Here is a 25,855-nt window from a genome sequence, read left to right on the forward strand (position 1 = left end):
TGGCTAATTTCTAGGGAAATTTACAATGAAATGTGTCCCCTGCTCCTCCCCGCGCATGCTCCAAATTCTCAGACACTCATTCTTCCCTTGACACGCGCGGGCTTGGCAAGACACACACGCAACATATCAGGACTGTGTGGGCTGACCAAGCCCCCACTCATTCCTTGAATATCAGCATAGGCCCTTGAGGACCTTGGTGTCATTGCATTTCCTACTTTGTATGCAATAGTAAAAAGGTCTCCAAATCCTGACACATTGACAGTACAGGCCAAGAGTAACTACCACACTTTACCCAAAGCCCATGTGGATCCTGTTGGTATTGCATTTCCGATTTTATATGCAATGGTAAAAAGTTTTTAAAATCCTGAAACATTAATAGTATAGGCCAAGAGTAACTACCACACCACAAATGGCCCACCATTACCCATAGGTGGCGCTACAGGCCACGCCTTAATGCATAAAGATACAAGGCTTTCTGGAATGGATAAGCTCACCAAGCCCCCTTCCTTCACTTACTGGCTTGAAATAAAGGCCCTTGTGGATCTTGATGGTATTGCATTTCAGATTTGGTATGCCATTGGTAATTCTGCAGCATACATTTTTCTATACAGTTACAATTTGTCAAAAATAAACATTTTTCAATGGTTCGCAGTGTTTGGAGGAATCCGCCATTACTGCTTGCAGTTATATTTAGGATTCCTCCGTAAGGAGGAAACCTATTGTTATTGGTGGTTTTATTATTTGTAATTCTTGTACCATGGGAGTCAATGGCAGCCCCTAGACCCCATCGACAACTTTTTGTGAAATTTGGCACACTCATTAAGGACAGTTTCTTCTATACCTACACCAAGTTTCATGTCTCCCATTAGACCACTCTAGCGCCACCAATGGGTCAAAGTTGGACTTGTGTTTACACACGCAACTTTTGAACCGTATGACTCATTTTCAAAAATGAGGTACCATTGGATTCCCTGGATCAAGCCGAGTTCAACGCACACCATGGCGTTAATTTCCGGTTATATAGATTTCCCGCCATTTCCGGTTTTATCAAAAACCTTTGAAAGCCTACTCCTCCTACAATTTTTGTCATATCTTCTTCAAAATCACCAGAGATGATCTTCAGACCAAGCCTCACAAAAGTTATCAAAGGAATTTTGATCCTCATAACCGTCTGTCCGGTACAGCCAATCAAATTCATCAGAAAAGCCGCCAAACAGGATGTGAAGTCATGTCTCAGCAAATCTTTGAGATATCAACACTAAACTTGGTAGATCGGAGGAAGACACTACAACATGTTACCATGTGTAAAGGCAAATTCATATCTCAAAAAATGATTGATATAAAGCAAATTGAACTTATCGCTAACGCTAAAATTATGCTTTACACATCAGCCATTCAAAAACTGATACTCTGATTCAATCACAAGTTCATATGAAAACTCTTGAGAATGTTCATAACACAAATCTGTGAAAAAGTTGACTGTAAGATGAAAGGTCGATTTTTGGTGAATATTTGAAACATGCTTGCTTGGCTAATTTCTAGGCAAATTTCCAATGAATGTCTCCCTTGCTCCTCCCCGCGCGTGCTCCAAAATCTCACACACACTCAGCCTTCCCTTGACACACGCGCGGCCAAGACGCACACGCAACATTTCAGGAGAGTGTGGGCTGACCAAGCCCCCACTCATTCCTTGGTCTTTAGCAAAGGCCCATGTGGCTCTTGATGGTATTGCATTTCCGATTTTGTATGCAATGGTAAAAAGGTCTCAAATCCTGAAACATTGATAGTATAGACCAAGAGTAAATACCACACCTCAAATGGCCCACCATTACCCATAGGTGGCGCTATAGGCCACGCCCAAAAGCACAAAGATACAAGGCTTTCTGGAATGGATAGGTTCACCAAGCCCCCTCCCTTCACGTATTGGCTTGAAAAAAGGCCCATGTGGATCTTGATGGTATTGCATTTCCGATTTTGTATGCAATGGTAAAAAGGTCTCAAAATCCTGAAACATAGATAGTATAGGCAAAGAAACAGTTTAACAAAAAGCCCATGTGGATCTTGTTGGTATTGCTTTTCCGATTTTGTATACAATGGTAAAAAGTTATAAAAATCCTGAAACATTGATAGTATAGACCAAGAGTAACTACCACACCACAAATGGCCCACTATTACCCATAGGTCTTCCCTTGACACACGCGCGGGCTTGGCAAGACGCACACGCAACATTTCAGGAGAGTGTTCCTTGGTCTTTTGCAAAGGCCATGTGGATCTTGATGGTATTGCATTTCAGATTTTGTTTGCCATGGTAAAAAGTTATCCAAATCCTGAAACATTGATAGTAAAGGCCAAGAGTAACAACAACACTTTAACAAAAGCCCATGTGGATCTTGTTGGTATTGCATTTCCGATTTTGTATGCAATGGTAAAAAGTTAAAAACATCCTGAAACATTGATAGTATAGGCCAAGAGTAACTACCACACCACAAATGGCCCACCATTACCAATAGGTGTCGCTACAGGCCACGCCCTAAAGCACAAAGCACTTCACTTCTTGTGAAGATTAAAGCGCTTCACTTCTTGGCTTGAAATAAAGGCCCTTGTGGATGTTGATGTTATTGCATTTCAGATTTGGTATCCCATTGGAAATTCTGCAGCATTGATTTTTCTATACAGTTACAATTTGTCAAGAATATACATTTTTCAATGGTTCGCAATGCTTTACACGTAAGCCAGTCAAACAAGTTCATATGAAGACTCTTGAGAATGTTTAGTACACAAATCTGAGAAAAAGTTGACTCTAAGATGAAAGGTCGATTTTTGGTGAATCTTTGAAACATGCATGCTTGGCTAATTTCTAGGGAAATTTACAATGAAATGTGTCCCCTGCTCCTCCCCGCGCATGCTCCAAATTCCCACACACTCATTCTTCCCTTGACACGCGCGGGCATGGCAAGACATACACGCAACATATCAGGACTGTGTGGGCTGACCAAGCCCCAACTCATTCCTTGAATATCAGCATAGGCCCTTGAGGACCTTGGTGTCATTGCATTTCCTACTTTGTATGCAATAGTAAAAAGGTCTCCAAATCCTGACACATTGACAGTACAGGCCAAGAGTAACTACCACACTTTACCCAAAGCCCATGTGGATCCTGTTGGTATTGCATTTTCGATTTTATATGCAGTGGTAAAAAGTTTTTAAAATCCTGAAACATTAATAGTATAGGCCAAGAGTAACTACCACACCACAAATGGCCCACCATTACCCATAGGTGGCGCTACAGGCCACGCCTTAATGCATAAAGATACAAGGCTTTCTGGAATGGATAAGCTCACCAAGCCCCCTTCCTTCACTTACTGGCTTGAAATAAAGGCCCTTGTGGATCTTGATGGTATTGCATTTCAGATTTGGTATGCCATTGGTAATTCTGCAGCATACATTCTTCTATACAGTTACAATTTGTCAAGAATAAACATTGTTCAATGGTTTGCAGTGTTTGGAGGAATCCGCCATTACTGCTTGCAGTTATATTTATTATTATTATTATTATTAGGGTTCCTCCGGTAGGAGGGACCCCTATTGTTATTGGTGGTATTATTAGGATTCCTCCGTAAGGAGGAAACCTATTGTTATTGGTGGTTTTATTATTTGTAATTCTTGTACCATGGGAGTCAATGGCAGCCCCTAGACCCCATCGACAACTTTTTGTGAAATTTGGCACACTCATTAAGGACAGTTTCTTCTATACCTACACCAAGTTTCATGTCTCCCATTAGACCACTCTAGCGCCACCAATGGGTCAAAGTTGGACTTGTGTTTACACACGCAACTTTTGAACTGTATGACTCATTTTCAAAAATGAGGTACCATTGGATTCCCTGGATCAAGCCGAGTTCAACGCACACCATGGCGTTAATTTCCGGTTATATAGATTTCCCGCCATTTCCGGTTTTATCAAAAACCTTTGAAAGCCTACTCCTCCTACAATTTTTGTCATATATTCTTCAAAATCACCAGAGATGATCTTCAAACCAAGCCTCACAAAAGTTATCAAAGGAATTTTGATCCTCATAACCGTCTGTCCGGTACAGCCAATCAAATTCATCAGAAAAGCCGCCAAACAGGATGTGAAGTCATGTCTCAGCAAATCTTTGAGATATCAACACTAAACTTGGTAGATCGGAGGAAGACACTACAACATATTACCATGTGCAAAGGCAAATTCATATCTCTAAAAATGATTGATATAAATCAAATTGAACTTATCGCTAACGCTAAAATAATGCTTTGCACATCAGCCAGTCAAAAACTGATACTCTGATTCAATCACAAGTTCATATGAAGACTCTTGAGAATGTTCATAACACAAATCTGTGAAAAAGTTGACTGTAAGATGAAAGGTCGATTTTTGGTGAATATTTGAAACATGCTTGCTTGGCTAATTTCTAGGCAAATTTCCAATGAATGTCTCCCCTGCTCCTCCCCGCGCGTGCTCCAAAATCTCACACACACTCAGCCTTCCCTTGACACACGCGCGGCCAAGACGCACACGCAACATTTCAGGAGAGTGTGGGCTGACCAAGCCCCCACTCATTCCTTGGTCTTTAGCAAAGGCCCATGTGGCTCTTGATGGTATTGCATTTCCGATTTTGTATGCAATGGTAAAAAGGTCTCAAATCCTGAAACATTGATAGTATAGACCAAGAGTAAATACCACACCTCAAATGGCCCACCATTACCCATAGGTGGCGCTATAGGCCACGCCCTAAAGCACAAAGATACAAGGCTTTCTGGAATGGATAGGTTCACCAAGCCCCCTCCCTTCACGTATTGGCTTGAAAAAAGGCCCATGTGGATCTTGATGGTATTGCATTTCCGATTTTGTATGCAATGGTAAAAAGGTCTCAAAATCCTGAAACATAGATAGTATAGGCAAAGAAACAGTTTAACAAAAAGCCCATGTGGATCTTGTTGGTATTGCTTTTCCGATTTTGTATACAATGGTAAAAAGTTATAAAAATCCTGAAACATTGATAGTATAGACCAAGAGTAACTACCACACCACAAATGGCCCACTATTACCCATAGGTCTTCCCTTGACACACGCGCGGGCTTGGCAAGACGCACACGCAACATTTCAGGAGAGTGTGGGCTTACCAAGCCCCCACTCATTCCTTGGTCTTTTGCAAAGGCCTTGTGGATCTTGATGGTATTGCATTTCAGATTTTGTTTGCCATGGTAAAAAGTTCTCCAAATCCTGAAACATTGATAGTAAAGGCCAACAGTAACAACAACACTTTAACAAAAGCCCATGTGGATCTTGTTGGTATATTTTTCCGATTTTGTATGCAATGGTAAAAAGTTAAAAACATCCTGAAACATTGATAGTATAGGCCAAGAGTAACTACCACACCACAAATGGCCCACCATTACCAATAGGTGTCGCTACAGGCCACGCCTTAAAGCACAAAGCACTTCACTTCTTGTGAAGATTAAAGCACTTCACTTCTTGGCTTGAAATAAAGGCCCTTGTGGATCTTGATGTTATTGCATTTCAGATTTGGTATCCCATTGGAAATTCTGCAGCATTGATTTTTCTATACAGTTACAATTTGTCAAGAATATACATTTTTCAATGGTTCGCAATGCTTTACATGTAAGCCAGTCAAACAAGTTCATATGAAGACTCTTGAGAATGTTTAGTACACAAATCTGAGAAAAAGTTGACTCTAAGATGAAAGGTCGATTTTTGGTGAATCTTTGAAACATGCATGCTTGGCTAATTTCTAGGGAAATTTACAATGAAATGTGTCCCCTGCTCCTCCCCGCGCATGCTCCAAATTCCCACACACTCATTCTTCCCTTGACACGCGCGGGCATGGCAAGACATACACGCAACATATCAGGACTGTGTGGGCTGACCAAGCCCCAACTCATTCCTTGAATATCAGCATAGGCCCTTGAGGACCTTGGTGTCATTGCATTTCCTACTTTGTATGCAATAGTAAAAAGGTCTCCAAATCCTGACACATTGACAGTACAGGCCAAGAGTAACTACCACACTTTACCCAAAGCCCATGTGGATCCTGTTGGTATTGCATTTTCGATTTTATATGCAGTGGTAAAAAGTTTTTAAAATCCTGAAACATTAATAGTATAGGCCAAGAGTAACTACCACACCACAAATGGCCCACCATTACCCATAGGTGGCGCTACAGGCCACGCCTTAATGCATAAAGATACAAGGCTTTCTGGAATGGATAAGCTCACCAAGCCCCCTTCCTTCACTTACTGGCTTGAAATAAAGGCCCTTGTGGATCTTGATGGTATTGCATTTCAGATTTGGTATGCCATTGGTAATTCTGCAGCATACATTCTTCTATACAGTTACAATTTGTCAAGAATAAACATTGTTCAATGGTTTGCAGTGTTTGGAGGAATCCGCCATTACTGCTTGCAGTTATATTTAGGATTCCTCCGTAAGGAGGAAACCTATTGTTATTGGTGGTTTTATTATTTGTAATTCTTGTACCATGGGAGTCAATGGCAGCCCCTAGACCCCATCGACAACTTTTTGTGAAATTTGGCACACTCATTAAGGACAGTTTCTTCTATACCTACACCAAGTTTCATGTCTCCCATTAGACCACTCTAGCGCCACCAATGGGTCAAAGTTGGACTTGTGTTTACACACGCAACTTTTGAACCGTATGACTCATTTTCAAAAATGAGGTACCATTGGATTCCCTGGATCAAGCCGAGTTCAACGCACACCATGGCGTTAATTTCCGGTTATATAGATTTCCCGCCATTTCCGGTTTTATCAAAAACCTTTGAAAGCCTACTCCTCCTACAATTTTTGTCATATCTTCTTCAAAATCACCAGAGATGATCTTCAGACCAAGCCTCACAAAAGTTATCAAAGGAATTTTGATCCTCATAACCGTCTGTCCGGTACAGCCAATCAAATTCATCAGAAAAGCCGCCAAACAGGATGTGAAGTCATGTCTCAGCAAATCTTTGAGATATCAACACTAAACTTGGTAGATCGGAGGAAGACACTACAACATGTTACCATGTGCAAAGGCAAATTCATATCTCAAAAAATGATTGATATAAAGCAAATTGAACTTATCGCTAACGCTAAAATTATGCTTTACACATCAGCCATTCAAAAACTGATACTCTGATTCAATCACAAGTTCATATGAAAACTCTTGAGAATGTTCATAACACAAATCTGTGAAAAAGTTGACTGTAAGATGAAAGGTCGATTTTTGGTGAATATTTGAAACATGCTTGCTTGGCTAATTTCTAGGCAAATTTCCAATGAATGTCTCCCTTGCTCCTCCCCGCGCGTGCTCCAAAATCTCACACACACTCAGCCTTCCCTTGACACACGCGCGGCCAAGACGCACACGCAACATTTCAGGAGAGTGGGGGCTTGGTCAGCCCCCACTCATTCCTTGGTCTTTAGCAAAGGCCCATGTGGCTCTTGATGGTATTGCATTTCCGATTTTGTATGCAATGGTAAAAAGGTCTCAAATCCTGAAACATTGATAGTGTAGGCCGAGAAACACTTTAACAAAAGCCCATGTGGATCTTGTTGGTATTGCATTTCCGATTTTGTATGCAATGGTAAAAAGTTATAAAAATCCTGAAACATTGATAGTATAGACCAAGAGTAACTACCACACCACAAATGGCCCACCATTACCCATAGGTGGCGCTACAGGCCACGCCAAAAAGCACAAATATACAAGGCTTTCTGGAATGGATAGGCTCACCAAGCCCCCTCCCTTCACTTATTGGCTTGAAAAAAAGGCCCATGTGGCTCTTGATGGTATTGCATTTCCGATTTTGTATGCAATGGTAAAAAGGTCTCAAAATCCTGAAACATAGATAGTATAGGCAAAGAAACACTTTAACAAAAAGCCCATGTGGATCTTGTTGGTATTGCTTTTCCGATTTTGTATACAATGGTAAAAAGTTATAAAAATCCTGAAACATTGATAGTATAGACCAAGAGTAACTACCACACCACAAATGGCCCACTATTACCCATAGGTCTTCCCTTGACACACGCGCGGGCTTGGCAAGACGCACACGCAACATTTCAGGAGAGTGTTCCTTGGTCTTTTGCAAAGGCCATGTGGATCTTGATGGTATTGCATTTCAGATTTTGTTTGCCATGGTAAAAAGTTCTCCAAATCCTGAAACATTGATAGTAAAGGCCAAGAGTAACAACAACACTTTAACAAAAGCCCATGTGGATCTTGTTGGTATTGCATTTCCAATTTTGTATGCAATGGTAAAAAGTTAAAAACATCCTGAAACATTGATAGTATAGGCCAAGAGTAACTACCACACCACAAATGGCCCACCATTACCAATAGGTGTCGCTACAGGCCACGCCCTAAAGCACAAAGCACTTCACTTCTTGTGAAGATTAAAGCGCTTCACTTCTTGGCTTGAAATAAAGGCCCTTGTGGATCTTGATGTTATTGCATTTCAGATTTGGTATCCCATTGGAAATTCTGCAGCATTGATTTTTCTATACAGTTACAATTTGTCAAGAATATACATTTTTCAATGGTTCGCAATGCTTTACACGTAAGCCAGTCAAACAAGTTCATATGAAGACTCTTGAGAATGTTTAGTACACAAATCTGAGAAAAAGTTGACTCTAAGATGAAAGGTCGATTTTTGGTGAATCTTTGAAACATGCATGCTTGGCTAATTTCTAGGGAAATTTACAATGAAATGTGTCCCCTGCTCCTCCCCGCGCATGCTCCAAATTCTCAGACACTCATTCTTCCCTTGACACGCGCGGGCTTGGCAAGACACACACGCAACATATCAGGACTGTGTGGGCTGACCAAGCCCCCACTCATTCCTTGAATATCAGCATAGGCCCTTGAGGACCTTGGTGTCATTGCATTTCCTACTTTGTATGCAATAGTAAAAAGGTCTCCAAATCCTGACACATTGACAGTACAGGCCAAGAGTAACTACCACACTTTACCCAAAGCCCATGTGGATCCTGTTGGTATTGCATTTCCGATTTTATATGCAATGGTAAAAAGTTTTTAAAATCCTGAAACATTAATAGTATAGGCCAAGAGTAACTACCACACCACAAATGGCCCACCACTACCCATAGGTGGCGCTACAGGCCACGCCTTAATGCATAAAGATACAAGGCTTTCTGGAATGGATAAGCTCACCAAGCCCCCTTCCTTCACTTACTGGCTTGAAATAAAGGCCCTTGTGGATCTTGATGGTATTGCATTTCAGATTTGGTATGCCATTGGTAATTCTGCAGCATACATTTTTCTATACAGTTACAATTTGTCAAAAATAAACATTTTTCAATGGTTCGCAGTGTTTGGAGGAATCCGCCATTACTGCTTGCAGTTATATTTATTATTATGTTTTACCCATGGGAGTCAATGGCAGCCCCTAGAGCACAATAGTAAAAAGTTGAGAAATTTGGCATGTTGAAACTGCAGACCATTAGTAACTACCATACCACACATGGGCCATGTGAGACAATAGGTGGCGCTACAGGCCACGCCCCAAAATGTCAATTTTTAAAGTGATGCCATTAGCAGGCCATAAGTCCCAAAATGCTGAAATTTATTACAGATGCCTTATTTCTTATGAGGAACAAAAAAGCCTCTAGAACCTATAACGGCCGCCATATTGGATTTTTCTGTACAATAAAGATTGAGGAAACACGTTTTTTCGCTACTCCTCCTACATTTTTGGTCGAATTTTCTTCAACGTTGCCAGACATGATCTCCAGACTGAGCCTCACAAAAGTTATCAATAGGATTTTTGATTTTCAAAACCGTTTGTCCGGTACAGCCAATCCAAATCATCAACAAAGGAACCAAACAGGAAGTTGGGTCAAATCTCAGCAAATCTTTAAGATATCAACCCCAAACTTTGTATATCGGTGGAAGACACTACAACATGTTCCCATGTGAAAAATTGACTTAATATCTTAAAAAATGACTGATGTAAAGCAAATCGAATTTATCGCTAACGCTAAAATAATGCTTTACACATCCACCTGTCTAAAACGGATACTCTGATACTATCACTAGTTCTTGTGAAGACTCTTGAGAATGTTTAGTCTTCAAATCTGAAAAAAAGTTGGTTGTAAGATGAAAAGTAGATTTTTAGTGAATATTTTAAATATACATGCTTGGCTAATTTCAGTGATTTTTGGCTAAATCCTCTCTCCCCTCTTCCTGCCCGCGCGTGCTCCAAATCCTCACACACACTCAGCCTTCCCTTGACACACGCGCGGGCTTGACAAGACGCACACGCAACATCTCCAGAGTGTGGGCTGACCAAGCCCCCACTCATTCCTTAGTTTCTAGCAAAGGCCTTGTGGATCTTGATGGTATTGCATTTCCGATTTTGTATGCAAAGGTAAAAAGTTCTCAAAATCCTGAAACATTGATGGTATAGGCCATGAGTAACTACCACACCACAATGACCCACCATTATCCATAGGTGGCCCTACGGCCACCCCCCCAATTGTCAATTTTCAAAGTGATGCCATTTGCATCCCATTTGTCCCAAAATTCTGAAATTCATTACATATGCCTTATTTCTCATGAGGAGCAAAAAAGCCTCTCGAACCTATAACGGCACCCCCACAAATCTGAAAAATAGTTTAATGTAAGATGAAAAGTAGATTAATTGTGAATATTTAAAATATGTATGCTTGGCTAATTTCTAGAGCTTTTACCCCAAATCCTGTCTGTAGTTTGTTTAAACAAATGTAGCCTTTTAAACCTCTAGGTTTAATTCTCTCTTTTATACATTTAAAGTTGGATTTGACATTTAATCATTTAGCAAGTTGTTTGACTCAAAAACCATAACAGTACATGGCCCCAACAGTACCAAGCTCCCACCTTCACTCCTTAGTCTAGTAGACATTTTAGACTAGTAGGCATTCTGTGATTAGTTTGGCCACAGCTAATTCTACTGTTAAAAGAAACAGAAGGTCTTCTTCTTCTTCAGAACTATACAGTTGAATCAACCAAACACAGCTTGGTCATGTTATCATCTTCTTTGGCACATCTAAATTAAGGACTAGACTTTTAAGAAAGCATGACCAAAGCAATTTGTTGAGGGATGGTTCCTCCATAAACAGTTGCCGACAAAGAATGTCAGACAATAACTTTAACATAGTCTTGCATTAAGAGTAGAGTCAACAAATTGAATAACTGTGCTGATGGTTGTTGAAACTCATTGCTCTGAGTTGGTGCATGTCAATTTAGGCAGAAGTCCATGTCTGGTGATATTTGACAACCTCAAACAGCATGAGTGTGCTCGACATACGTTCTTTTACTTATATTCATGTTACTTATTCATTTGCCTTTAACTTGTAAATTTTGTTCATTGCTAATAAAGTATTTGTTTATTCTAAAACTGCTATCTATCTTAAGACCTCACGGAATATTTACCTTGCTTACATCTCAAACAGATCATACAATAAGAAATAGTCAACCACCCAGCATTCACATACATTTCCAACACAACAATGATATGGACATATTACCACATTTAACTACACTGACTACAATTGATTTAAAATTCAGTGTGTATGTTTATGTAAGACACATATGTAGTTATTCTACTTTGACATCACAAAAACTATGAAATAAGAGTGAATGCGTTTAGGAAGCAACTTTGTCCATGTACAATATGGTTGATGTTTGTTTATAACTGGAATATAAATGTGTGCACAACAATTAGTTCCATTCAAGTAAGTCTATTTTATTGGACAAGAAGCATTCCATGAGTGGTGACATTTGACAACCTCAGACAGTCTGCCACTGGGCCAAATGAAAAGCTCTATTCTTGATTTGCAATGCAGCTAGGGGAAGTCCTAGACCATAAGGGGCAAAGCTGCGGCCACTTGTGATGTTAAAAAGGCCAGTTACATACAAAATATTGCTGTCATATACCATATTTCTTTGATTAAACGCTGCAGACAAACAACTAGACAAGGAGGTCAAACAAACGCTGAGTGTAAAATTGAAGCTGCGCGTGTCTCTCCTTTTTGTAGAAATCTGAATTAGCATGCCAAAACATTCTTATATTTTAGCTTTCAAACAGAAAGCTGTGCAGAAAGCACTCACAAGCAGCAACAGACCTGTAGCACGCAAACTTGGGGTTGATGAAAGGCACATTGACCCAAGCCGAGGACTTCAAGTATCTCTGGGTCTTGTTCACGAGGGAAGAATGCAGCGCAAGATCGACAGGCGGATCGGTGCGGCGTTCGCAGTGATGCGGGCTCTGCATCGGTCCGTCGTGGTGAAGAAGGAGCTGAGTCGAAAGGCAAAGCTCGCTATTTACCAGTCGATCTACGTTCCTACCCTCACCAATGGTCACGAACTATGGGCGGTGACCGAATACAAGCGGCCGAAATGAGCTTTCTCCGCAGGGTGTCCGGGCTTTCCCTTAGAGAAAGGGTAAGAAGCTCGGTCATCCGGGAGGGGCTCAGAGGAGAACCGCTGCTCCTCTGCGTCGAGAGGAGCCAGCTGAGGTGGCTCGGGCATCTGATCAGGATGCCTCCTGGACGCCTCCCTGGTGAGGTGTTTTGGGCACGTCCCACTGGGAAGAGGCCCCGGGGAAGACCCAGGACACGCTGGAGGGACTGTCTCTTGGCTGGCCTGGGAACGCCTCGGGGTCCCCCAGGGGGAGCTGGTGGAAGTGGCCGGGGAGAGGGAAGTCGGGGCCTGCTTAGGTTGCTGCCCCAGCAACCCGACCCCCGGACAAGCGGTAGATGACAACGACGACAACAGCATTTTAACCCCGTTTGTCCAAAATTTCTAAAAGTTGGTACGCATGCCTCATATTGCTCATGGGGAACAAAAGAGTATCAAGAACCCACAATGTCGGCAGCATGGACATTTCTCTACAGTGACAATTTGTGAAGAATTTTTGAAAATGACTTAAAATCAACCACTGATCCAATTGTCTTGGAATATTGTGTACATGTGTGAAATACATGTCTGTGTCATGTCAATTTGGTAATGGTTTGCAATGTTAAGGAGGAACCCGCCATTGCTGCCTGCAGCTATATTTGGTGGCCAAGCCGCGAAGCGGCGAAGCCACATAAGTGATTCTACCTTTTCTTAAGGACAGTTTCTTCTATACATACACCAAGTTTCATGTCTCCCATTAGACCACTCTAGCGCCACCAATGGGTCAAAGTTGGACTTGTGTTTACACACGCAACTTTTGAACTGTATGACTCATTTTCAAAAATGAGGTACCATTGGATTCCCTGGATCAAGCCGAGTTCAACGCACACCATGGCGTTAATTTCCGGTTATATAGATTTTCCACCATTTTGAATTTTAAGGAAACACGTTTTTTTCGCTTCAACTACTTCTATTTTTTTCAAATCTTCCCCAGAATTGGCACACATTATCATCAGACCAACCCTCACAGAATTTATCAAAGGATATTCGATTTTCAAAACCGTTTGTCCGGTACAGCCAATCAAAATCGGCAACAAAGCAACCAAACAGGAAGTTGGGTCATATCTCAGCTAATCTTTGAGAAATCAACACCAAACTTAATATGATGACTCTGAACCTTCTTTTGAGGCTGTCCAATTAATTTGGTGTCATGTAATCACTGGGCGTGGCCGCAGGAAGCAAAAATGTGTTTTGGCCAATAACTGTTGATTTGTTTGCTTTTATTAAGTGATTCCTTTGTCTCATGATATGTTGGGACATCCCGTATGTGATACATGATAACTTGTGATAATAGCCGAATTGATCCGTCCGCCATTTTGATTTCATTGTTGTCCAATCTTCACCAAATTTGGCAGAGAGTATCTTCAGACCAAGCCTCACATAGGGCTTCACACGATTTTTCTGTTTTGAGGATTTCTAAAGTGTTTTATGGGTCATTTGACTGCTTGGCCACCACATTGCTGCTTGCAGCTATATTTATTATTATTCTTTTAATTTATCTCATGAACACATGAGATAAAAAGTTTTGAAATTTGTTATATTGATACAACATGCCACAACTACGGCCCAAACATAGACTTGCCCACATTAGACCATAGGGGGCGCCACAGGCCACGCCCAAATGTCCACTTTTCATAGTGATTGCATTTCCACCCCATTGCTCAAATTCTTCTGAAACTTGGTTTGCATGCCTCATTTTTCATGAGGAACCAAATCAAATTTATTTTTGAATGATGGTTTTACAAACCCAATAGGCTTTAAGATGACACCACCCTGAAGTAAGTTTCACCTTGATATGTAAAAATATGACTGAATTACAGCTGTTTGAGCCTGGACCAAATCTGACAATGATTGCCATTGGAGAAACTTCTTATTGTATTATCCAGTTGATGACTGAACATGGCAGATTCCAGGTCTGGCAATGGCTCAATTGGTTGAGATGTTGTGCTGATAAACAAAGGGTTGTAGGTTCAAAACTAGTCAGAGGCAATTTTTTGAACACATTTTTTTTGGGACAGACCGGTTTCTAGTGTTCCGGTCAATCCTCCGGTTGTAAAACATAGCAATGAGTGTTTATGTGAGCCCATAACAACACTCCGATCATCTGTTAAGCGAGAGTGTGTAAACCACTGCAAAACAAGCCAGGTTTACAACAGTAGCTAGCTACTTGGAGTCTACATGTGGTAGTGTCAGATTTACAACCAAATTAGCTCGAATGAAGTATATTTATCATCAGACATCTCTCTGAAGTACCATAAACAATTTTACCTTGGTATGTGTAAATATGATTGCATTAGAGCTGTTTCAACCTTGGCTGAATCTAACAACGCTTACCACGGAAGAAACAGCTTACTTTTTTGTACAGTAACTGAACATGACAATATTCAACACTGAGAATAGCTCAACGAGTTGGAACGGTGACCTGCAAAGTATAAGGGGGCGTAGGTTCGAATCCAGCCACACTGTTTGAGTCTATCTTAAATTTGAATATATATTTAGTTAAACAGGATGACAGAGTTCTGAAGTACCATGCACAATTTCACCTTGATATGTCAAAAGATCATTGAATTACAGCTTTTTAAACTTTGGCCCAATTGACCAATCCACGCTACAGGAGAAACGGCTTTCTTTTTTTACACAGAAACTGACCAGAATTTCTCAGCTTTGCGTGTAGCTCAATAGGTTGAATCGTGGTGCTGCAAAGCGCAAGGTCACAGGACCGATTCCAGACCATGGCTTTTGGCCTGTCATAATTTTGATTACTTGTTTAGGTAAACAGGCAGACATCATTCTGAAATACCATGCGCAATTTCATGCAATTTCACTTTGAAATGTCAACCGTTTCTTAACCTTTGTCCCAAAACTGACCAAAAACTAATACTCATCACGCAGTCGGAGCACAGCTAGATAATTAGCGTCAGCCACTTGGGTACCCAGCATGCAGTGCGGCATGTCCAAAAATGCAAAGACTCGTGGAAAATAGTTTCGTTACAAAAGCCGTGCGAGGGATTTTAGTTGTTGTGTTCGTTCAGATAGATGTTTGTAATGTTATTGTTGGTTAGTTAATATAATCTTGTTGGTCTCCCTGATTGTGTATGTTGTGTAGTTTAATCGGACCAGAGAGTCGGCTGCATTACTGTCACAGGCTATTCTTGCAAGGCGCTGAAAATGAGCTCTGCTTTAGCCCAGTTGTCCACATGACCGCTTCTCGGCCTTTTGGCTCAGATCAAGTGACCCATTGACCCTCCTCCGTCGATACCAGATCGCCGGTACTGGGATCCGGTGACGGAGGAGGGTCGGAGCGGTCGCCTGCCTGGGGGCTCCGGCCCCGACGCCAGGCGGGGACTTGTCCCAAAATTCAGAGTGTTGGGCGTTTCGGCGCTGGCGTTCGGTGCTGGTAACCCAGAGGTGGGCCAGGCCACCTGAGGGCGAATGACCGACGGACGGACTGATGGCCGGACCCGAGGAACGGAAACCTCGCCGAAGGGCAGCCTGGGAGCAGTGGCATAGGGATGGGCCTTCCCAGGGGCCGTCGCGACAGAAGGCAGCGGGCTAGTCGCTTGACTCCACTGGCGAGGAAGATCGGGAGGAGAGGGAGACGGAGTCACCAAGGGCGGGCTTGAGTGGACTTTTTGTCGAGCCTCGGACTCCCACTTGTAACCCCCTAGTGGGGCAATTGTATTGTACGCCCTTTAGGTAACCTGTATGTGTTGACTGTCGTGTATTGATGTGTCTTTTAGAAACGTTTTTAGAATTTGATAAATACTTCTTTTTCTTTTTTTTTTTAAGAAAAAAAAAAGTTGTCCACATGACTTGTTAGTTGTGCATTGACTGAGAGTCTGGAAAGAGATCAACTCAAGAAGAGATTCAATATCCTATGAGAAGTTAATACTCAGGCCTTACTAATTATAATATCTCAGCCGTTGATGTCCAGAAGAGAAGCTAGAGAGTCTGACTTGCTCATGAGTTCAAATCCCCGTTCAGCCTATTGTTGTTGGCAAACATTAAGTCGTTTTGCTCTCTTGTTGTCCAAGTCTCGATCTTCTACAGTGTACATGTTTACAATATTTTGCCATTTTGCGGTGAAACCCGCATTGCTGCTTGCAGCTATATTTCATCTTTGTCTTTGCCTCAGAATAACATGTCAACAATATATAATGACGTCGTAACATGCCATGATATTATAACTAATTATATTAGGCTATAATTACGTTTGTCATGCCATGAGCATAATAGCGTTCATTACAAAATTGTTAAATCTGCTTTAAAATGATTGAAATTAACTCAACAACCCTTTGTGCAACCCCTTGTAAAACGTGCTACAATAAAGGCAGGCAGCTGTAGATTATCAAATCCTTTCTCCTTGTTCTCATTCAGCTCAGGTAAATCAGCGATTTGCTGATGCTCCCTTTTGTGCTCGTTCATTGTTCGTATCTGCGAGCACGTTTCCAGGCAACTTTTCTTGACGTAAGCAAATAAATGGGCTTCTAGTTTACCCATTTCGGATTGGTTTCAATTTTAGCAAAAATCAGGAAAAAATCTTCTATGAAAAAGCTAGTAGTATGAGCCAGGTTCGAGAATCAAACAAAAATTATTGGGGGAGATTTTAGATATGTTGACTGGAGTTAATAGAATAAAAACTACCGGACGAGTCAGGTAGAAAATCGGAAATGCAATACCACCTACATCCACCGGGGCTGTTGCCTCAAGCCGAGAGTCGAGGGGTGGGGGCTTGGCTCTGTAGCTAGAGGAAACGAACGATTCGTTCATTTCCCGACTTGGTCTTTCTACGAGTCTTTGGATCATTTTTCACATGACATGCATAGGCTCTGTAGTTAGAGGAAACGAACAATTCGTTCATTTCCCAACTCGGTCTTTCTACGAGTCTTTGGATCATTTTTCACGTGACTTGCATAGGCTCTGTAGCTAGAGGAAACGAACGATTCGTTCATTTCCCGACTCGGTCTTTCATGAGTGTTTGGATCCTTTTTTCACGTGACCCGCATTGTATTTTTTAGTAGAGGAAACAGTTTCCTTATTCCCTTTCGCTTGGCCGCTGTTTTAGTAATACGTGAATGATATTCGCTAACTGAGTCATCATACTGACTAGTTTTGTTATTTTCACTTTACATTTACACTTACAGTTTAGTGCAGTGTAATTGTTTGACGTGATAATTAAATGCTAGTGTGATAATACATGACCAAATCATACAAACTCATGATACATGATTTTAATGCAGGAATTTATTTTGAAATAGTATCTGCTGGTGCACATGTCATGCATTAACCTACATGAGAATATGATACAGTGGACGTATACACGTATTGCAGTGGACGTCCCCCCCCCCCCCCCCGGTTGAAATGAACGAATGACTCGAAAAAAGATTCATCAATTTTACTGAACGAGATTTAAAGAACCGAATCAGTAAAATTAACCGAACTTCCCATCACTACTGTTGGCCAAGTTGCGTTTTTGCTCCCCAGCTTCACTCGTTGAAAACCAACCAATCAGCGCACAGCTCATGTAAATATTAATGAGCCATAAAACCACACCATAAAAGGAGAAAAGCTAGTGTTTTTTCAGATGGAATGTTGAGAGAAAGTGAGGGGTGGGAGATATGGCGAGACCGGGGGAGAGCGATAAAGAGAAGAGAAGATAAAAAGAGAAAAAGGGTGAAAAAAGACGTGTTTCTGTTTGACAGATGAGGACTTCAGTTCCAGGATAGTTCTTTTTTACTTTAACATTTCATCTTAGTGTGTGCATATTTCACTACAAACAAATACTAATGAGGACCTTTGCACTTTTGTGTGGATCTGTGTTCGGACAGAAAGAGAAGGGTCAGAAGAGAATTCTCACATTTTCTCCTTTGTCCTGCTCTCTCAGAGGGGGAATGTGTAAAGCAGTGTCCTCAGCACACCTTCAGTGCCCCCAGTGGGTGGCGTTGCCAGGTGTGCCACAGCTCTTGTCAGACATGCCACGGTCCTCAGGGGGCTGACTGTGACCTGTGCCCCAGTGGAAATGCCCCTCTACATGGGCAGTGCCCCCTGGTCAACTGCCAGCAGGATCAGTTTTTTGATGGTGAGTGAACCAGTTGTCATTGGTCCATCTGGATGTGGATCACTTCTACTTCGTATCCTTTGATTTGACGAATTAAAACACTTTTGCTTGGCTCAGTTTTCTTTGTTGAAAGGTATCTATTGTAGACCATACAGTCAAAAACAGCTTTGCGCTACTTGATACCCAGTTTTACAATTGACTATGTATCTTATTATGATCACAAGCAGCCCGTTTTACTTACAGCTTGCACAATATTGCCCTCTAGTGAAAAGATTCAGATAGTACTCAATTTTTGGCAACCTGCTTATCTGTTCAGTTGGTTCAAATGTATGGTTTGATAGGGGTGTGATATCATAAAAACAGATATTATCTGGTTTTAAAACCAGTATTTTCCTGTGTTCTAAGAATCTGAACTTGAGTGTCACTCCTGTGATGCATCCTGCAAGACTTGCTTTGGACCTCAAGCCCTGGACTGTTCTTCGTGTTTTGAAGGTAGCCTGGCCTTCCCTTCCTCTCTTTCTTTCTCCCTTTCTCTTCGATCCACATAATGTACTGTTTATCTCACTTTAAGCCTAATAAGTCCCTCCATCTCTCATTCTGTCTCTTCCTGTCTTTCTGTCTCTGTTTGTTTCTTTCTCTTACTCCATGTGGTGCAGGGTATGTTCTGGACCAGGAGGGTTTGTGTGTGGATCACTGCCCCTCAGGGTCCTATGCTAATCCCTCCTCCCAGCTGTGTGAGGAGTGCTCCCCCAACTGTGAAACTTGTGAGCGGACTAGTGATAACTGTGTCAGCTGTCCCACTGGCAGCTACCCTCTGTTCCTCTACATGGGGAGGTGCTGGTCCAACTGCCCAGAGTGAGTCATCTTTCTCGGCCAAAGATATGTTTGCACAGGGTGATTTTGTGGTGATATCTTCCTCCCCTGGTTTGAGTTTTTTCAAATAGTGTTTATAAGGATACATTTCTGTCTCTCTTCAGACATGTGCCCATAGTGGACAGAAATAAATTGTCCGAGACTTGTTTTATCCTAACCCTGTATATTTAAATAATGAGTGCTATGTGGTGTTTTCAGAGGTTTCTTTGAGAAAGAGAAGAGCTTGTGTGAGGTCTGTGACATCTCCTGTCTGACCTGTGAAGGCACCAAGTCTCAGTGCCTATCATGTGCAGACAACCACTTCCTGGAGAATGGTCAGTGCAGACCCAACTGTTCCCTAAGGACCTACCCTCTGGATGATGGTACCTGTAGACGCTGTCCTGCCCATTGTGACATCTGCTCAGATGACAGGACCTGTTTCAGTGAGTGATAGCCAGATATTGATTCTTATCTAACAATGTATACCTGTCATACAATTTTGATAGCACACCTTTGCCTTTCTTTTTTACTGTTGAATAGAGTGCAGTTTCCTGTACCTGATTTTAAATGGGGTGTGCAAAGCCAGTTGTCCTATGGGATACTATGAGGACATGGAGGAGGGCCGCTGTGGTCAGTGCCACAACACATGTGCCAGCTGCTTTGGGCCGCTGGCTGACGACTGTGAAACATGCTCCACTCTCACTCCCAAGCTGTACCAGGGCATTTGCTCCAAAGAATGCCCCACAGGGACGTATTATGAAAGCTTTGCTATGGAATGCCAGGGTGAGAGCAAAATAACATAGAACCCACTGGAAGACTGTCTTCAAGCACAAGCTGTTACCTGATTGTATACATTTGTTAATTGGTGATATATTAGGGCTGGTCATTTTATATTAGCAAATATTGGAGGAGATTGATGGTCAATATTTATCTACCGTACAGTAATACTGTTCACAAAACAATTAGGAAATGTTGGTGTTTTAATTGATTATGTAGAGTGTCACCAGACGTGTGCCAAGTGCTCTGGGTCTGAGGCCAACCAGTGTACCCAGTGCGAGAAGGGTCTGGTGCTGGACCCAAACACACTGTTGTGTGGGGTAACGGGAGACACTGACTGTCCACCCAGAACATTCCTACATGATGACCAGTTCACCTGCAAAGCTTGTCACCGCTATTGCCAGTCCTGTGGAGGACCAGGGCATAATGAGTGCCAGACCTGCGCTGTGCCCAAATACCTTAAAAGTAAATACCTTCCACCAGGGTTACCTCCATTTGAACACCAGAACCAGCGAGTGTAACGTTCTTGTGACATTGCAGTGTGTGCGTGTGTGTGCGAGAGTGTTTGTGGTTTTTTTTTGTGTATTTGTGTGTCTGTCCTCAGACAGCACCTGTTTGAGTGAGTGTCCTGCAGGTACCTACAGCTCCAGACAGCAGGCCGATGGGGCCGAGCTGGGCTTTTGTTCTCCATGTGACCATGTGTGCGCCAGCTGCTTTGGAGCCTCCCCTAAAGACTGCCTGACCTGCGCCTCAGGATACTTCAACCTCCTCCACATGTGTGTGTCCCACTGCCCCACTGGGTGAGGGATGATAAAGCCATATCACATTCATGAGGTGTTCCTGCAACAAGTTCAAACATTTACTATAAATTAGGCACAGTCGTAACGTTTGGAGTTTTTGGTTTTGAAACCTTTATGCCACCACCCTACTGTTCTCTGATGCAATGCTTCATCCTGGTTGTCAGTCATTAACTGATGTATGTTTAGGAGTGACAAACAAGGAACAAATACTGTTTGCCTTGTTTCCCAATATTTAATTTAACATTTTGTGTTGGCCATCTGTTTGGAATCTTCCTTACACTCCCTTTCAACAAACAATGCATTCTTTCCTTGTATCTTATTACTCCAGTAGCATACTGGCAAACTGAAGGCATTCATACTGTTTAATCAGGAAACTGCTTCTGTCCTCAGCTACTATAGTAAGAGCTCCAACTGTGAGAAGTGTGATCCCTCATGTGAACTGTGCTCCGGGTCGGGGCCTGAGTCCTGTCGTGTCTGTCTGCCTCCCCTCTTGGAGCTCCAGGGGACCAGGCTGTGTGTTGAACGCTGCCCACACCGCTTCTACCCACTCCTTCATGTCTGCAGACAGTGTCACACCAGCTGCCGAACCTGCACAGGTAACCCAAACACTATCCACATACTGTATCTGTACTCAGAGGGATCATTAGTAAATCATAAAGAACTCGCTGCCCACTTCAGTTCTTTAATCACACCATAGAAGTGCCTTTGGAACAGTGCCATGTGTGCGCCTACGTCAGAGACCTCTAAATTACCGTCATTTTTCTGTAAGTGCTCACAGTGTGTGTGTGTTTGTTTGCAGATTCCACACCCCAGGGCTGTTTGACGTGTGACAGGGGTAGCACTCTCCAATACAATGTCTGCTACCCACACTGTGAAAAAGGACGCTACTTTTCAGAGAATGTGAGTTATTTGTTACAGCACTATTCAATTTTGCCATGGAGTGCGAAGCAGGGAAAGTAAATCTATTCAAATGGGAGGATATCTTATTATCAAAGTTAAGACTGAACAGAGGTGCCACATTATCCCTACAACAGTTTTTGGCTATCAGTGCTTTTGTTAAGTGATACAATATTTACATTCAAAGTGAAGCATCATAATGCTGTGGACAACGATCACCTCTTATTAGGCCCTGAGAAATTTTGGTTACTATACTTTTCTATGTCACCAACATTGTCATCCATGTCTTTAAGGAGACCTGTGAACCATGTGACAGCTCATGTAGACACTGTACTGGTCCCAGACCCAACCAGTGTTTAAGCTGCCATGCGGACTCTGCTCTCCATGCTGTGGAGAACCGCTGTGCACCCTGCTGCCAGTCTGCTGGGGAGAATGGCACAGACTGCTGTGTCTGTGACCTCCACTCTGGTAGAGTATCACAAAGAGTTTATATCAAACTGGCTTACTGTGTTTACGCAGTCTTGACTTCCAGACAGGGGTGTCGCTAGACCCCTTTTACTGGGGCACGTGCCTCAGTATAAATCTGCTGTGCCGCTGTAAAAAAATTAATTGTTAAAGTTTTTAGTTTTAACAATTTGCTTTAATAGTCAGTGCATTCATTTAAATTGATAATCTCGGAATCCCAATCTACACTTGTAAAATCAACGCAGTTTTACTGAAAACTAGTGCTGTCAGTTTAACGCGTTATTAACGGCGTTAATGCAAATCCAAATTAACGCCGTCAATTCTTTTATCACGCGATTAACGCTCTTTTTGGCCTAGCAAACTTTGTAGTTTTTTTCACATTCTGTTGCAACAACTACCGACGTTAGAAAAACTACAACACCGCACCGGATCTAGCTAGACCGGAAACAAAACAACACGCACGCCACACACACTTGTTTGGCTTGCGAGCCGGTGTTGGACCGAATTCTCACTCCCCCGCAGAATCCCACTCCCCTACGCGTGAACGCGCACTGCCTTCCTTGCGTATTAATAGTTGCAGTTTGACGAACCAAGGCGCTTTTTACAAGCCTAAATTCCCTCGTCTTAGGCTTTGAGGAAACCGTCAGTAGGATATTTAATTCATGTTTCATCAAAATATACGTTTTTGTTGTGCTGCACTTGAGAGCTGATACGATTTGTATGTCATTCTACTCGTAAAATCCGAATGATTCACTCACGAAAATAGACGTAGTTTGGAGCTGCACTTGAAAACCATGTTGAAGTCGATGTTGTGCTAACTGTCCTATTATCGGAATGAGGGTAATATGTGAATTATGTGCGACTGCTGTTATGTCACTGTCTGGTTAAAGCGAGCATTCTTCTTTATATTCCTTTGTACAAATCACTTTTAGTAGAACTATTCACTTCTGATTCTTGATTACGTTGTACTTGCTGTTATAGGCTACTTACTAAATGCACTATATGCCAATTGTAATATAATCGTCTGTTACATGAGTATAGCTACATTATTTTACAAAAGTACATAAAAGGCCCCTGCTCACGGGTCCCTCATACCAGAATTCAACTCCTATTACCCTCTCAGTAAACTACTTGCCACACAACTGTTTTGTGTTTACAATCATATCCATTTTATAGATCCTGCTTCCCACAGCCTTGTAAGTATCTTCTAACTTCTAAAGTGCTTAGTTCTAGTACCTGATAAGCCAAGCCTGGACCTTCCCTTTGTGAATGGCTAGTGGAAAACATCTAATAAATGATGAAATTTGTATTGGTGATTTGATTTCCAAACAAAAAACTATAATGATATATTTAACAAAAAGTAGAAAAAAAAGAGTTTTCACAAGTTTGAGGTTTGACCATGACAACAGGTCAGGGATATAAGCCAGGCAGCACAGACATTCCTCTCAGTTGGATTTTAGCACAACAGAGATGGAACCTTCTGAGGCAGCTGTCACAGCCAACCTGAGATTTTATTTGGGGAGGGAGGATTTTGGCATGTATGAAAAACAGTGTTGCCAAAATACTACTCCCCTTCTAACTTTTACATTTTTGCAACTAGTATCAAAAGCTTTTTATGTCACACTCTACAGGACATGAGGAGCCACCAAAATAATCTTGGGGTGTGTCAAATCTTACCGTCCCAAGATATGAGGGGGGGGGGGAGGATTTCGGCAGGTATGAAAAACAGTGTTGCCAAAACCCTGCTCCCCTTCTAACTTTTACATTTTTGCAACTAATATCAAAAGCTTTTTATGGCACACTGTACAGGACATGAGGAGCCACCAAAATAATTTGGGGGTGTGTCAGATCTTATAGCCCCAATATATGGGGGGGAGTAGGATTTTGGCAGGTATGATGAACAGTGTTGCCAAAATCCCACTCCCCAGTAAGTTGAATTGCTGCATCATTAAATAGTTGATACAAGTAGCAGTTGGTTTTTAGGATTGTTAAATTGGTGAGGTAGCGTGTGAGATAAAGAGAACTCATACACAGTAGCCTAATGCAATACATACAAGGGGGAAATAATGGGGCATTAAGTTGTATTAACATCTTGAAAAACATCTGATCGCTGTTCTGCTGTTCAAGTGCAGCTCCAAACTACGTCTATTTTCGTGAGTGAATCATTCGGATTTTACGAGTAGAATGACATACAAATCGTATCGGCTCTCAAGTGCAGCACAACAAAAACTTATTTTTCGATGAAACATGAATTAAATATCCTACTGACAGTTTCCTCAAAGCCTAAGACGAGGGAATTGAGGCTTGTAAAAATCGCCTTGGTTCGTCAAACTGCAACTAGCAATACGCAAGGAAGGCAGTGCGCGTTCACGGGTAGGGGAGTGGGATTCTGCGGGGGAGTGAGAATTCGGTCCAACACCGGCTAAAGAGTAGTAGCAGAGCCCGTTTGTGGATATTAGACATTCTCTGGTAGTAGGCTAACGTTACGTTTTGAGTGGATGGCGAGCGCGAGACGCCGAAATGGATGCCATTAAGATTCTGAATGGAAAGTTTACTTAAAAAAAGTTGCCAAATGGTTCCATTGACAAGACCAAGGTGAACTGTGTGTTTTGTGGTTGTAAACTGAGCTATCATCGCAGCGCGTTCAAAAAGAACTAAAAGAAAAAAAGAAATCAAGGGACAAAAAGAAATCAAGGGACATTTAGAATAGATAAAAATGTGTGATTAATTGTAATTAATCGCGAGTTAACTATGACATTAATGCGATTAATTGTGATTAAATATTTTAATTGTTTGACAGCACTACTAACAACATGAACTGATGCCTGCCTGTAGAATTTTGTGCTCTTCTGTGCTTGCTATAATGGCGCACACATAAGTCCAGGTGTCGGCACACAAGTCAGAATTAAGGTAGGCTAAGAAAACATTACTAAACTAAAGACAGTTTCTAAACAATAGGCCAACCAATCATCTTATTTGGACGCAAACACAGTAACAACATGAGTCCAACATCGTCCTATCATATTACATGAAGCTCAAAAACTATTTGCTCTTAAATTGTGGCGCACCCACATGTTAACTATTGATGTCCTTGCCAAAGCTGATATCAAACTTAAGTCCCTGAACTGTACGTAGAATGAGGAGGGGCCTGTCCCCCAAGTAGAGCTTTATGTCTAACAACGTGCCTGCTTCCACATATTCTCTTCCTCTTCTCTGTTTCGAAGTTATTTGCACAAGCAACACATGCGGTAATTTAAGGTGGGGCAGAATACTTGATTGTCTTTCAACTTATTATCTTTGGAACAGTTTCCTCTTTACTTCGAATAGTAGATGTGTACATGTAGTTAACTGACTAATCACATCCCCTTAAGAGTTATTGACATTATGAACACATAGAATGTATAACTTGCGCAACCTTAATTTCTCACTTGCATAGCAACCAACATGATATGTTTGACAAGCAGTGAGTGACTAACTTCTGTTTCCAT

At 41.9% G+C, this 25,855-nt stretch overlaps 1 protein-coding gene across 1 annotated transcript in view; it reads left to right on the top strand.

Moving 5' to 3' along the window:
* Positions 1-25,855, top strand: part of LOC146258535 (proprotein convertase subtilisin/kexin type 5) — a 95,202-nt gene that overhangs the window by 68,727 nt on the left and 620 nt on the right. Inside the window, exons 8-17 of the mRNA XM_084671803.1 lie at positions 18,403-18,597; positions 18,982-19,068; positions 19,233-19,431; positions 19,648-19,871; positions 19,969-20,211; positions 20,425-20,670; positions 20,810-21,005; positions 21,396-21,601; positions 21,805-21,905; positions 22,196-22,370. Of these exons, the coding sequence (XP_084527929.1) occupies positions 18,403-18,597; positions 18,982-19,068; positions 19,233-19,431; positions 19,648-19,871; positions 19,969-20,211; positions 20,425-20,670; positions 20,810-21,005; positions 21,396-21,601; positions 21,805-21,905; positions 22,196-22,370 (1,872 nt within the window). The remainder of the gene's footprint in view (positions 1-18,402; positions 18,598-18,981; positions 19,069-19,232; positions 19,432-19,647; positions 19,872-19,968; positions 20,212-20,424; positions 20,671-20,809; positions 21,006-21,395; positions 21,602-21,804; positions 21,906-22,195; positions 22,371-25,855) is intronic.

The sequence above is a fragment of the Hypomesus nipponensis genome, chromosome 14 (genome assembly GCF_054491055.1).
Source record: "Hypomesus nipponensis isolate SF chromosome 14, ASM5449105v1, whole genome shotgun sequence".
Lineage (NCBI taxonomy): Eukaryota > Metazoa > Chordata > Actinopteri > Osmeriformes > Osmeridae > Hypomesus > Hypomesus nipponensis.